Here is a 14,217-nt window from a genome sequence, read left to right on the forward strand (position 1 = left end):
CCGGCCTCGGCAAGATCCTTAAACTTGGAGGGAGAGAGACAAAGTTGTGTTGGTGAGGGAGGAATGAAGTGTATTTTCAAACAACTCATCCAGACCCCAACGTTATCCTCTCTAGTCAGGATTGTTTCTCTCCTAGTAAAAATAATTCTTTTGGGGGACTCCTCACTGAGGACACAGAAGTTGCAAAAGGCTCCACGCCCCAGTCCTTCTGTAGCCCCGAGATTTCCTGTCACCTCTCAAATTTACTGTTGGAAATTCAAAAACCTGGTAAGAAAACCACTCAGGGTTGAGAATCGAGGATATTTTCGTGTCCTGGATAGGTGCAGGCTCAAAATGTTCCCATCCTGTCCGAAGAGAGGAGAGAATAGAGGAAAGAAGGAAAAAATATTCTCAGCTCAATTTAAGTCTCATGGAAAGAGCTTACAACTGTAATTAAATCATTAAATTCTTGTCTACGCTTCACAGAGCGGAGAGAAATTAACTTCCCACCAACCTCATTTTCTATTTGAACATGAAATAATGATTTTCTGCCCGTCTAATTACAAAGCCAACATCTGATCAAGCCGGCATCCAGAGGGGATTATCGCATGCACAAGTATTAGACCTCATTACCAGCTTGAGTGCAAAATTATTACATCTTGTAATTGGATGGCGAGATTTATATACAGATCGGCCCGGTTTCTGTAAGATTGTAATTACAAGCTTCGTTGGTTAGCTACTTATCAGAACTTTGCAGGAAAACAAAACAAATGACTGAGCAGAATGAGCATTTCATTAACCTGTAACCCGACCACGGGGGAAGCAATGTAGCGCTCCTGTCGGCTTTGGGGAGCACCGGGAGCTCCAGCCAGGCTGCGCGGGGCCCGCTGGACAGCTGGGAGACTAGGAGACCGCTGTAGGCCCGCTTGCTCCATCCCGCTCTTGATCCCGAGTCACAGCCTGTTTAGGGGCTTTGCTCTCGGGAGACACGCAGTGAGAAGGACTCGTTAAAGTAGAGTAGAAATCGGTTGCAAGGACAGGTACCTTGGGTTCCTGAAAAGGCAGGGTGACTGAAGTGGAAGGGAAGACGAGAGACCCCGGGGCCTGGGAACTCCCAAGGACCAGGAAGGCTAAGACCCAGCTTAGTTCCAGGCCTGAAAGCCGACAGTCAGCTGAAGAGAGAAGACGAGGTGACTGGGCAAACCTCACTGGTCAAGGGTGGTATGCCTGTTGCCCCCCCTTTGCCTTCTAATCTACATTTACACACTCTCTCCTTGACATATATGAACTGCGTGTATACCTAATGCACGTGTCTGAATACTTAGATATGACATTCTTTCATCCTCTAACTCCCCCATTCCTCCCCACCCCCACCCCCATCCCCGACGTGTGTTCCTTTCCAAATGAATCTGTCCAAGATACATAGTTACTCTTGCAGTAAATCTGTATGCAGAATGAATCTAGCCATAAACTTCAAGTTTGGGGTGCATACCGCCGATGCTGGATCGACCCTAGGCATCCACCATAGGTATCTACGCTATCTACAGCTCCACGTCGGAGATGCTCTCCTTTCCCTCCATCACCCAGCAAACTAAACATCTCATCTGTCCAAGAGCTAGGCACAGAGTGACTCTGCCTCCTTAATGAGGGCCAGGAGCTGTCCTAGGGGAGGGAAAGGAAAAGGGAGGCATCTTGTCAGGCCTCAGGGAGAAGTTGTTTCCTGGGTCTCCTCCTAGCTCCCCATGCCAGTTTACAGGAAGCAGTCTACTCCCACTGCGGTGTTGATTGGAATCTGATCAGTCACAGCTGGGGGTGGGGAAGAGGGAAGGTGGTGAGATGGGAGGGAGGGAGGTGAGAGAGAAAGTACACTTCCTTAGTTCCCAGAGCTAGAGGCAGACATCGAGTAGCGGGTTGGAAACCTACGTACTGGGGGAGGTGTGAAGGCTTCAGTATCTAGTCTTTCTGCCCTCCCTGCCCCCACAACGTCCCCCACCTTCCTCTCTCTCATTTGCTGCGCGGACAAGATCAATGAAGGATCGATGCAGGAAAATCTATCAGAGTTGTATTCTTTCCCCCCCCACAATATGGAATTGAATGTCAAGGTGCGTAATTCATGCATACTTTAATCTCTCAGTCTCCGAATCTCATTCTGAGGTGACCAAGGGACCAAGGCCCTTGTTTTTGTTGAAATACGGTAATTCAGCACAATTGAGGATCCTGTTTTGATGTTAACTGGTCGGGGGGGAGGGGCGAGGGGGGGGGGAAGGATTTGGTCCCGAAAAGGTGATATTGAGGCCAGGTCTCACACCACTGGGACTTCTTGGACCGGTGCTTCCTGTCCCATTGCTGGAAGTTTAGCCGGAAACGAAATCGGGCGCCGGGGTGCTGGAGCAGTGTGTTCTAGATCACCAGGGAGACAACTACATTCGAGGTGACTCTGGAGCCGGAAATAACCTGACCCGAGGACCCAAACCCGAAGCTCCAGTCCCCTCCAGTCCCCGCCTCTCCCGGTCATTGCTTTTGTTCTGATGATTCCCCAGAATTTCTGTTTTCTTAACAATCAGACACCATTGAAAATGTACAGGACCCGGCACAGTCACGGGGCGAGAGACCCAGAGAGACGGTCTGAGGGATAGACAGAAAGTGCCACACTCTATGCGTTGGGTACCACCCTCTATCTTCTGCGAAATTCCTTATCCTGAAGCTGGGTTCTTTGTCACTAAGGGGCTAGGGCCGCGGGCAACTGGGAGCCGGGAGCGGTCAGGCAGATGAACACCATGAAGGAAACGGAGCTCTGGTGGAATTAGAAATCAATAACCCAATCAGGAAAGTGGCGGCCAGTTTCCGCCTCCTCATTTACCAAAGGGGATCGGAAAGTGAAGGTGGAATAAAGATTAGATATACACTCTCTTGCTCTCTGTCTGTCTCTCTTTCCCTCTCTCTCTCTCTCTCTCTTTCCCTCTCCCTCTCTCCCTGCCCGGAATTAAAAAGTATCAAGTCCCAGAATTGCTAGCGGCGCTATAGAGAGTTTAATGAGATTAGCGACGTTCCTTCGGATTTCCCTAGCCTGATTCGGGGAATTTTAATCCAGGAGTTTGGCCGGGCTCTAATCTGCGGGAATCAAGAACCAGAGGGAGGAGACAGAGAGATTTCAAATTTAATTTCTGAGGAAATGCGACAATTTCAAGAAATATAATCGAAATCTCGGCCTCTCTGAACAGGGGATATCCGAGATGGGTTAGTGTGGGTCACAGAAAAACAGGAGAGAAAAAGCTAAGGGAGGAAACCGCGGGAGCGCTGGGATCGAAAAGAAGACAGACTAAAAGAAAAATACTAACTTTAGAACTTCCACAAGTAGTATTCCAAAACTCTTCGTCGGCCCACAAAAGGGTCCTGCTTTCACATCCCACACTTTTGCCCGGGTCTCTCGAACCAGGTAGTCAGAAGGACTTCCCAGGGCACCGCAGGCTGGAGGCCTCTCTCCTGCCAAGCGCCAATCGCCTCCAACCCCTAGGAGCCTAGGCCCTGAGGTCCTGGGGGTGGGGGATGGAGGGGGAGAAACAGCGTTAATTTTCTAATTAGAGATTTGCACTCAGTTACAAAGGCGTTAATGAGGGTAATTTAGGGGCAGCTCTCCAGCGGGTTTGCCCCGCCCCGGCGGGGGAGGTGGAGGCGGGATGGTGCTCCCGCCCCAAATCAGCAGTTTAATTTGGTTCGGCCTCTCCTTTTGAAGTGACTGGGCGAATTGCGGCTCTTTGAAGCTCAGATTAGGAAGAAATTACTACCCTCCCTCTTATCCCTTTACGAATTCATTCCTGGCCCGAAATACTGCACTGGGGCCCGTGGGGGTGGAGGTGAAGGTGCTGAGAGGAGGTCCGGGCTGGAAAAGCAACAGAGAGAGAAATAACCCTCCATGACTCCACTCTCAGCCTCGCAGCGCCCAACTCATCTAAAAATCCCCCAAACTGGTATATTTCCCCATCTGTGTGCTCCAAACCCGGGTAGGGGAGAATGCGGGAGGGAAGGACAGCTTCTTGAACACTTACTTATCTATTAAACTCCTCAGCAAAAACGTTTTCTTGCCCTCGTTCCCACCCCCTGCAAATCACATCTCTGCACTCTACAGAGAAGGGGCGGGAGGAGGACTCTTGCCCCCCGCGGTACAGCCGCGCGGGGCAGGGCTCACCCTACTGTAACGCGCACCCGGGATTGGCGATCTCCGAAAGGAGACAGGAGAGAAAGTCGAATAAGCGAGCGAGACGTCAGGCCAGAGATTTGGGAAAGAGGGAGGGAGGGGGAAGAGTGAGGGACACACACACACACACACACACACACACACAAACACATAGACACTAGACACACATAGACACACACCCCACCCTTAGTGACCACAACCCCCCAGCAGAGGTGGGGAGTATCACCCAAAGAGAAGTAGCAAAGTGGGGGAGGGAGGGAGAGGGAGAGGGAGAGAGAGAGAGAGAGAGAGAGAGAGAGAGAGAGAGAGAGAGAGAGAGAGAGAGAGAGAGAGAAAAGAAAAAAGGGTGCAGAGGAAGTAAGGAAGAGGAGGGGAAGAAGAGAAGGAAGAGAGGAGCCTGGGAAAAGAGAAATCGGAGATATTGAGAGAGAAGACAGAGTGGAGAACTGAGGGGGGAAAGGAGAGCTAGAGAGGAGGGGCTTGAGGCAAAGTAGAAATGTCAATCAGCGCCGGGAGCCCCGGTAATCTCCGCCAATCTGTTAGGACCTGACCTGGCTCTGAGCCGCCGCCGCCGCCGCCGCCACCGCCGCGGAGCAGATCAATAGGGGAGCGCGGAGCGCGGCGCAGGGCAGCGCAGTGCGGGAGGCAGGACCCGCGCCCGGAGCCCCCAGCCCCCGATGCCTGCGGGAGCCCGCGGGCGGCGCTGAGCAGGGCGGCCCCGGGGGCCGGGCCCCCCTCCCCCCGGGCCCCGGCTGCACCATGTCCTTCCCTCAGCTCGGATACCAGTACATCCGCCCGCTCTACCCGCCGGAGCGTCCCGGGGCGGGAGGCGGCGGGGCGGCCGGCGGGGGAGCCGGCGGCGGGGCCGGCGGAGGGGCCGGCGGCGGGGCCCGGGGCGGCCCGGGCGGAGGGGCCACAGAGCTGGCAGCCTCCGGGACACTCTCCAACGTGCTCTCCTCCATGTACGGAGTCGGGGCGCCCTACGCCGCCGCCGCGGCCGCGGCCGCCGCAGCTCAGGGCTACGGCGCTTTTCTGCCCTACGCGGCTGAGCTGCCCATCTTCCCGCAGCTGGTAAGCGCAGCCGGGGGAGCCGGCGGGGCCGGGGACCGGGGCGGGGGTGGGCTTTGCAGACTGCTGGGCACCGGGGCGCGGGGGCCGAGGACCCAGAAGTGCGCGGGCATGCCGGGGCGCACGGGGATGGGGAAGGGCTCGCGGAGGAGGAGCGCAGAAGGGGCTCGTCTCACCCCGGCGCCCTCCGCGCGTCCCCTCCCTCGTGTTTGCACAGGGTGCGCAGTATGAGCTAAAGGAGAGCCCTGGAGTGCAGCATCCCGCCGCAGCCGCCGCCTTCCCGCACCCCCATGCTGCCTTCTACCCCTACGGCCAGTACCAGTTCGGCGACCCGTCCCGTCCCAAAAACGCGACTCGGGAGAGCACCAGCACCCTGAAGGCCTGGCTCAACGAGCACCGCAAGAACCCGTACCCCACCAAAGGCGAGAAGATCATGTTAGCCATCATCACCAAGATGACCCTCACTCAGGTCTCCACCTGGTTCGCCAACGCACGGAGGCGCCTCAAGAAGGAGAACAAAATGACCTGGGCGCCCCGGAGTCGCACGGACGAGGAGGGCAACGCGTATGGCAGCGAGAGAGAGGAAGACGAGGAAGAGGATGAAGAAGACGGCAAACGGGACCTGGAGCTGGAAGAGGAAGACTTGGGTGGGGAGGAGGAGGAGGACGCGGGGGGCGAGGGCCTGGGGGAGGAAGAGGAGGACGAAGAGATAGACCTGGAGAATTTGGACGGGGCCGTCTCGGGATCCGAGTTGTCGCTAGTCGCCGCGGCCCGGCGGGATGCGGGCCTCAGCCTGGGGACCATTTCGGACTCTAAGAACAGCGACTCGGAGGACGGCTCCGAGAGCTTCGAGGAGAGGTCGCCTCCGGGCCTGCCCTTGGCCCCCGCGCCACCGACGGCGGGTCCAGTGCCCCCGTCCACTCCCTCTCCTCCAGCTGGCTTGGATCCTCGCGTTCCTGCCCCCGCTCCACCTTCCACATTGCAGAAACCCAAAATCTGGTCCCTGGCGGAGACTGCCACCAGTCCGGACAACCCGCGCCGCTCACCGTCTGGCGCCGGGGGCTCTCCCCCGGGAGCAGCGGGGGCACCGCCGCCAGCCCTGCAGTTGGCCCCCGCGGCCGCAGCAGCTGCCGCCGCCGCGGCTCACAGACTAGTCACCGGGCCTCTGGGCAAGTTCCCCCCGTGGACCAACAGGCCATTCCCAGGCCCGCCCCCCGCCCCCCGCCCGCATCCTCTCTCCCTGCTCGGTTCGGGTCCCCCGCATCTGTTGGGGCTACCAGGCCCTCCAGGTCCCTCTGCTGCCGCCGCCTTCGCCCGGCCCTCAGAGCCCGAAGGCGGAACAGGTGATTATTGAGAACCAGAGAAGAATGGTTGGGGGGGGGGGGGGCTCAGGGAGAAAACTGGGTTTCTCTTGGGATACCTCCCTGGTGGACTGGGGGTCTTGAACCCTTGAGTAGATCCCAAGGCTAGGAGGGAGAGTCAGACCCAAGCCCCGATTAGCACCTTAGCTCGGGCTCCTCTTGTCCCCAGCACACAACTCTAAAAGGTCGTTTTTTTTCCTTCCCTCCTAGATCGTTCTAGTGCCTTGGAAGTAGAGAAAAAGTTACTAAAGACAGCTTTCCAGCCGGTGCCCAGGCGGTAAGAGACCCTGCTGGGAGAAGGGGGAGGGGTAGTAGGACTACTTTGACGCAGTCACACACGCGGGGAAAGAGAAAAGGGACCACAGGAAGCTTTTGGGGAGGAGAACTACTTCCATCGGGAAACGTGCATTTGGCTTCCAAAGAAGCACATCTAATTCTTTTCCTCTTCCCCAGTCCTGAGTCTCTCCTACACCCCACCTAAAGTCACTAGATTTTTGAGATTTGATTTAAGCGGCCTGGGGAACCAAAACCGCTCTGGGTCCCACCGTAACTTCTTCCTTGCCCAGTTCGGGAGAGCGGGTGTTCAGACTGAGCAACGCCTCTCTTTTCTTTGGGTTCCCCGACTGGAGGACTATGAGGGAGGATGAGGGACCACGGGGCCTCTAACTTGATCACTGGGCCCGGGGTTTGCCATATATATGTATATATATAACCTAAGAAACACTTATTTTTGCCTTATGGGTTAATATGTGTGATATATGCATATATAAATACAGTAGAGAAATTTGAATTTGAATGCCCCCCCCCTCCCTTGAGAGCGGACCGGGGCTAGGCCCACTTAATCATGCCTCCTTGTACTGTCTCTCTCTTTCTTCCAGGCCCCAGAATCATCTGGACGCGGCCCTGGTTTTATCGGCGCTCTCATCATCATAGTTCCCCCTCCCGTTTTTTTAATTCTGTTGTAATGATTGTAAAAAAAATATCGCTCTGTATAGTTATGACTTGTAAGCATGTCTGTGTATGAAAACCTAAACACAAAACTCAACAAAAAGAGGAAAAAACCAACCATCCCACCCCTCTGCTCTTTGCCCCCCTCCCAACCCAGACCACTTCTGTGCTCTCCTCGAGATTAGCTGAGTTTGTAAGATTTTTGGGGGAGGGGGGGACGGGGAGTCCTGTGAGAATTAGGTGTGTCAAATTTTTTTTGTATATACAGTAAAAAAATGTACATATGTGTGAACCAAATTGTACAACAAAGTTATCTATTTTTGGCTAAATAAATGAGCTGATGCCACTTTGACTATACCCGTGCATGTCCGATCCCAAAATGAATTTATTTTTCTGGATTTTTCGAGCCCTGAACCCATGTGTGTGTGTGAGAGAGAGAAGAGAAATGAGATTTAAACCAAGAAACTCAGAGATCCGGGAAGAGGAAGAATTGGGTCAAAGGACAAGAAAAGAACAACTGAAAAAACAAGGAAGGAGTGATACTAGGAAACAAAAATGGAAGAAAACTATGGAGATAGAGCAGGGAATCCTAAAGCAAGAAACCTAGAGATGTAGAAAACTTGGCAGAGAGGTTCATTCTGGATCTAGTTGTATCTCTTAAAGTCATCCGTCTGAATGGGAATCTTAAGGTGGGGAGGGGAAAGGAGAGGGGAAAAATGTGTGTATATGTGTCTGTGTATGTGTGTGTGTCTGTGTGTGTACGGTCTCTATGAAGGGGAAAGAGAAGGGGTGGGGGGGTATTTCTTTACAATGTGTGTGCCCCATGTTGGATCATCCCTCTGAAGCTAAGATTCCCCGTGCTAAATCTCAGAAACCACTGGAAAGTGGCACTTCAGAGGGCCTTGAGGGGTGATTGAGCCGGGAAACAGCGTCTAGAGCCGGAATGGGGTTGGGGGCCTGGGGGAGGAAGCTGGGGAATTTTGGGGCAGGAGCTCCCCCTACAGGAGAAAAATGCCCTCTTACCGAGTCTTTTACCCTTCTGCCCGTCTGAGTGCTTCGCCCCCTCTTGCTCTGGTCGCTTCCCAACCCTGTCTTCTTTAACTTGAGGGTTTAAGGGCAAAACTGGAGGTGATCCAAACTACACCTGACTTTCCTATGCGGGTGGGCATCAGGAGGGGAGAAGAGTTTCTTTGGCCCCTCTATTTTAGAAAATTTTGAGCAACCAGAAAATGGGTTTGCACTGACAAGGGGAAATCCCAAACCGGGGTGGGTGCGAATTATCCGGGTCACTGGGGCTGTTTTGGAAGTTGTCTCGGAACCGAAGAGGTCGAACCGCGTTATTTAACACTGTGGCCGGGCGCGGAGGGCATTGGACTGGAGAAGCGCCGGGGAGAGCGCTGAGCCGGCCAGCGAGCGAGTGAGCGGCACCGGTGGGTGCGGGGGGCAGCGGGTATGGGGAGAGGTCAGCAACAGGGACAGAGAAAGCGGGGCTCGGGGACCAAGGAAGTGCTAAACTGTGGTAGAAGGAGGAACCCCTCTTGAGCAGGAGAGGCGAAGCTGGGGCAAAAGGCAAGGAAACCACTCGGGAGAATGCAGGGAGTGGGTCCCTCGCCCCGGGCTCATTTTCCCTGCCAGTGTTGAATAAGGCAAACCCCTCATCTGTTGGGCAGTCAGATGCCTGGGACCAGAAGGAGAGTGAGGGGGCTGTGCAGTGGGAAACGAACTGTTCTCATTTGGGAAAGGAACGAGTTTGGGCTTTTTCTTCCTTTTTTTCTTTTTTTTTTTCACCCACCATGCCAGATGCAAAATTAATCGGCCTTAACTGCCCATTTCTGCCTTGAGATCTTTCGCTATCTTTTTCTTTTTGTGTTTACTATATGTGTTCTGGGCTTTTCTCTAAGATGGTTCATATTTCTTTATAGACCCAGAGTTCTGTGTCCCCCTGATACAAGCTTCTAATAGCACTCCACCCTAGCCTAGCTGTTCCCTTGGCATTTTTCGATGGATATCAAAATTTTAGGTAATAATGTGGGACTGGATGAATGATAGACGGGAGAGGATATATTCCACATACCATCTACCCAATTTTGAGTCTTGTGCTAGAGGAAACGCCACTTCACGGTGTGAAAAGCAGAGAGACCTCGGAGCTGCTAAGGGGTCGTCTGTCTCCTCAGCCTGCCCTTTTGCAGTTTGGGGAGGTGGAAGGAACCAGCCATACCTAAAAGATGCTAAAGTGGGAAAACAGCCTGTCAGGGAAGAAGAGAAGAGGAGAAAGAACGAAATAGAATTACCACAGAAGAGAGAAAGGGGCCCTCTGGGTGTCTAGGTTGGTAGTTCTAATTTAAATTTAAATTCCTGGACATTCTTTCAGACCACATTCCTCAGATTTAGGTGCATAAAAATACAGGCCCACTCCTCCATATCAGATATGTAAAACCAGGTTTCCAATTTCAGAGGACTGAGAAGTGAGAAGCTGAGATGAGAATAGAATCCTAAATAGAAAATTTCCAGAGCCCAGCAGACAAAAAATTAGGCTTGGGATTCAAGTTTAAAATTGTCAGAGGAAAGAAGTTTTTTGTTTGTTTGTTTTAGGGTCAAATCTTCTAACCATCTTATCTTATTCTGGAGCTTATTATTCAATGAAACATCCAGACAGGTTCCTTCCCCATTTAGTGGGGAGTTGATAGGGTATTTTTGGTTAGTTAATGGATGTAAACATTAGAAGGATTGGTATGTTTCTAGACTAGGAGATTTGTAAATTAGGAAGAATAGGGGATGTTCTAATGAAATAGTTTATTTCCTTTTATCTGCCTTTTTTAAGTACAATTTTGTTGTAGACTTATTTTATCACACCTATTTCACTGGGTTTTTCAGTTCATTTTCTTTTCTCACTTTGCCTCTCTTTTTGCTGACTTTTATTATTATTATTATTATTATTATTTTCCTGCTCTGGGATCTTAGGAGCTTCAGCAGTTCCAGTTATTCCTGGGTGTTGATCCCTAAAATTTGAAAGGAAAACAACAAAAGGGAGGGTTATCATTTTTGGTCCTGATTAAGCTTAAATCAGAAATAAAATATGTCAATCACTCTGCTGGAAGGGGCCCCTGCTGTCTGGGCTGGTTATGCAAAGCACACTAAGGTATATAGGGATAATCAATTAGGTCAGGGGAAGGAGTATGTGTCACTTGCCTCACTCATTATCTCCATGGAGTAGAGGAGTAGAGGATGCATGTCACTAGGACTAGAGAACCAGAGGAGAATAAAATTATCTCCCTAAGTGATTGGCCACCTCTGGGACAAGAATATTAACATGTTAAAATTGAATTTATTTTCAAGGAGAATTGAGAAGGATGCAGGATCTATTCTCCTGTCCATGCCAGAGAGAAAACCCAAAGGGATTAGATTGTTCTTAGTCCAGAGAAGACTCCAGGGAGAAGTGGAAAGGTTACAATCATTATGGCCTCTTAGCCCTATGGCCCAATAAAAGGGGAAAAAGAGAGAAGGAATAGTCATTAAGCAGGCATCTCACCAGGAGAATCACAGGTCAGAATGTCCCCTTCTTGAGAGTTAGTTCTCCATCATGATCCAGTCAGCTTTCATCAGAACAGCTACCCCAGGAGGATCATTAGGAACCATTCATCTTAGACTGGTTAGTATTCTGGAAAAATCAGAGGGACCCATTGAGTGAGTACTCTTCCCATGCCCTACTGAGATTTTAAGTGTTTAGAGATTCTATCAGGAATTCAATTTGGAACTGCATCCATCTGGAAATTCACTCCCTAGCCCAGAGAGATAACTTTAGCTACACAATGCCAAATATCCCAATGAAAACTAGAAAATAAAGTAGATTTACATAGAGACACTCTACATAGCATTATCATGCTTAGAGGTGTGCAAGGTGATTTCCTCATATGAACACTGTGAGGTAAGTAGTGCTTCTTTTATTACCTCCATTTTACAGATGAGGAAAACAGAGTGGTTTTGACAGCCCCAAGATCTTACAAGTAATGTTAGAGCTAGGATTCAAAAACAGACCATAATAAATGAATTTGGCATCCTATCTACTCCGCCATACTATCTAGTAAAAAACACATATGTTTAAAAATCTGTATACTTGGAAATGTGTGGGCATGGTCTATATCCAAATTCCAACATGATCTTACACAAATAGCTCTAGGTTGATGTTTCCTCCTCTATAAAATAAAAGGATCTAAAAGGATTGAATTAGATGATCTGTAAGATCCCTTCCAACTCCGACTGTCTACTCCTTTGATTAGAACAGAAATGAAACCAAATTATACCCTGGATGCTTCAGTTAACCTGAGTACTGTGGAAAACAAAACAGGACATTCTTCTAGTTACAGAAGCAATCACAGTGGGGCTTGGAAATTAAATAAATGCAGCCCATTTAAACTATCTCCTCTCTCCCTTTTGCACCCCCCAAAACCCTTTACTTCCATATGGGAAATGGAGCCATCAACAGTCATCTGGAGAAACTGTCAAAGGAGTTATAGAAGATTTTCAAATGTAGATCTGAAAATGAAAAAGGGGAGAGAGGCATTTCAGAAAATATAGCAAGCTACATACACAACCCCTTAGCAGTTGTCATTTTAGTGGACAGAATGCTCTGACTGGAACTGCATCAGCCTGGTCTGGTTAAAAAAAAAAAGTCATCTCTATTGTATGGCAGGCCTGGCTTTGATGCTGCCGCTTAACTCGGTGAGAAAGGCTCTGGCCTTTATAAAACTATTCCAATTGTCCCAACTGAGGAACTGAACAAAAGCTACCCTTATTGGGAAGGGGTGAAGAGGGGAGGGAGCAAGACAGGAATGAGTGGGAAGGAGGGAAAAGAGAGGAACTGAGGAGGAAGGATAAGAAGGAAGGGAGAGCCAAGTGAAGACAATCTGGGACAGGTGCTGATCCAAGCTCTCGTATTCTATCCCAGAAAAATAAAACAAAACACCAAGATGACACAGGAGCCTTATTAAAAGGGTATTGGTGTGATTGTGCTTCATTGCTTTTTAAGTCTCTTGGCCCTGTAGGATCAAGTGAGATGGAACAGAATGCTGTTCTTGCTAGGAAAGAATGGCAAATTTAAACTCACCTTGCCGTGAATTCGATAGCAAGAACAGAAGCCATTCAGGTCTTTCTGTAGTCAGCGTCTGCAAGCAGGGCCAGAGACTCATTGTGAAAGCCATAATAATGAGAGGGCCAAGATGGTGGTACCTGGATAAGAAGAACAAAGCAAGGAGTTTGGAGTGGTCTGTTTCCCCTGGTTTGTAATGTTGAAAGCAGACTCCCAAGATTTTTCTGAAGGAAGAATTCTTGAGTGGTTTGGTTTCCTAGCCACGGGAACTTTTCTGGATTTGTTTATTTGTTTGTTTATCCAACTGGGTGGGGGTGGGGGAAAAGAGAGAAGGGTGGAGTCCCACTTGTCAGGGTGGAGGAGGAAGACAAAGGCTGGGTAAGGTCTTATTCTCTAGCTCCAGCCAGTCCGAATGGGAAGCCGGATGATTTCATGGCTTTTGTCCAGGAGAGGGGACTGAATTCTCTCACTGCATTAGGCCACTAACAAGTGGGCCTGGAGCCCTCTAGGGCCTTTGTAGTGCACTCATCTGAGAGATTGTGCTTTTCTCGGCCCTTCAGATTTATTTTGCCAAAGTTACAGGGCAATTATGGAAATGCGCCCTTTGAAGCCAGACTGATTTCTCTTTATTTTCTTCTCCCTGACAAAGCAAAGCTTCCCTTGCCTACTGTGTTCTCCCCCTACCCCCACTCGTTTTCCTTTCGTCCCTCTATTTCTCCAGCAATCTCTGGGGGGAGGGGAAGGGACAGGAGAGGAGGGTGGAAGTTTCCTGGGGACGATTTCAGGATTTTTTTAATTTAAAAAAAAAAGTTGACGTATTTGTATGTATGTATCAACACATATATACAAGACTTTGAAGACCAAGAAAGAAGAGAGAAAATAAGAGTAAGGAAAAGACCCACAAATGTGTGTGTGTGTGTGGGGGGGGTGGTATATGACGTCTCCCCTGTGCCAGGGCCCTCAGGACCAGCCCGGGCAGGCGGGAGAATGTTTGGCTAACTGATTGGCCCAGCTGTCTCAGGTTCCTGCCATGCCTGGGGAGTTGTCAGCCCCACAAATTTAGCAGGATAAGTATTTTGCTCTCTTTACCTCACATCTCAGAAGCAAAAGGCTCAGAATAAACAGAGCTGTACTTTCTCAGCTTTGTACATTATTTATCATTGTGCTACAGAATCTCGAGGCTGTGTGTGAACCAAGCCCATGGATTTCTTACCTCTTACTCCACTTGAATTCATACTCTGATATTGAGGAAATGTGTCTGAAGCCAGATGTTGGGGAATTAAGCTCTGGGGGTGGAAAGTTGACAAACCTGATAGTCTTTTTGCACAGTGGCTCAAGTTTCTATTTCTCTGGATAGTGCCCATGCTGTCTATTTCCATATTTCTCTTTTCCTCCTTCCTTCCTTCAAGGATCTGGGGTGAATTACTCAGAGTCTGAATTCTTGAACAAACAGGACAGGAAGTTTTTTCCCCCCTCCTAAGGAGTTCAGGGTCCCCTTCTGAGTTGGATGATTCTTTTTTAAAGTTTCTGCTCTCTTTCCCTCCTTTCCCTGTGATTGGAAGTTTATCTACATACATAGG

The 14,217-nt window shown here is 50.3% G+C and overlaps 1 protein-coding gene and 1 long non-coding RNA gene across 2 annotated transcripts; one reads left to right on the plus strand and one right to left on the minus strand.

Annotated features, from left to right (window-relative positions):
- The first annotated feature begins 4,294 nt into the window (after positions 1-4,294).
- Positions 4,295-8,284, plus strand: IRX3 (iroquois homeobox 3). Its single transcript, XM_074211300.1, has 4 exons — positions 4,295-5,245; positions 5,460-6,585; positions 6,814-6,880; positions 7,482-8,284. The coding sequence occupies exons 1-4, from the start codon at positions 4,934-4,936 to the stop codon at positions 7,534-7,536; spliced, it is 1,560 nt and encodes a 519-aa protein (XP_074067401.1). The 5' UTR covers positions 4,295-4,933; the 3' UTR covers positions 7,537-8,284.
- Positions 8,285-10,334: 2,050 nt separating this feature from the next.
- On the minus strand, positions 10,335-13,026 carry LOC141505459 (uncharacterized). Its single transcript, XR_012473609.1, has 3 exons — positions 12,656-13,026; positions 11,081-12,084; positions 10,335-10,550 (listed from the first exon to the last, which is right to left on the minus strand). It is a non-coding gene; the product is annotated as an uncharacterized LOC141505459 (long non-coding RNA).
- Between the last annotated feature and the right edge of the window lie 1,191 nt (positions 13,027-14,217).

Source organism: Macrotis lagotis, chromosome 1, assembly GCF_037893015.1.
Source record: "Macrotis lagotis isolate mMagLag1 chromosome 1, bilby.v1.9.chrom.fasta, whole genome shotgun sequence".
Lineage (NCBI taxonomy): Eukaryota > Metazoa > Chordata > Mammalia > Peramelemorphia > Peramelidae > Macrotis > Macrotis lagotis.

Coding starts and splice junctions, on each gene's coding strand:
- IRX3 (XM_074211300.1), top strand. CDS start 4,934: ATGTCCTTCCCTCAGCTCGGATACCAGTACATCCGCCCGCTCTACCCG. Junction 6,586..6,813: donor AGAGCCCGAAGGCGGAACAG/GTGATTATTGAG, acceptor CTTCCCTCCTAG/ATCGTTCTAGTGCCTTGGAA. Junction 6,881..7,481: donor TTCCAGCCGGTGCCCAGGCG/GTAAGAGACCCT, acceptor TCTTTCTTCCAG/GCCCCAGAATCATCTGGACG.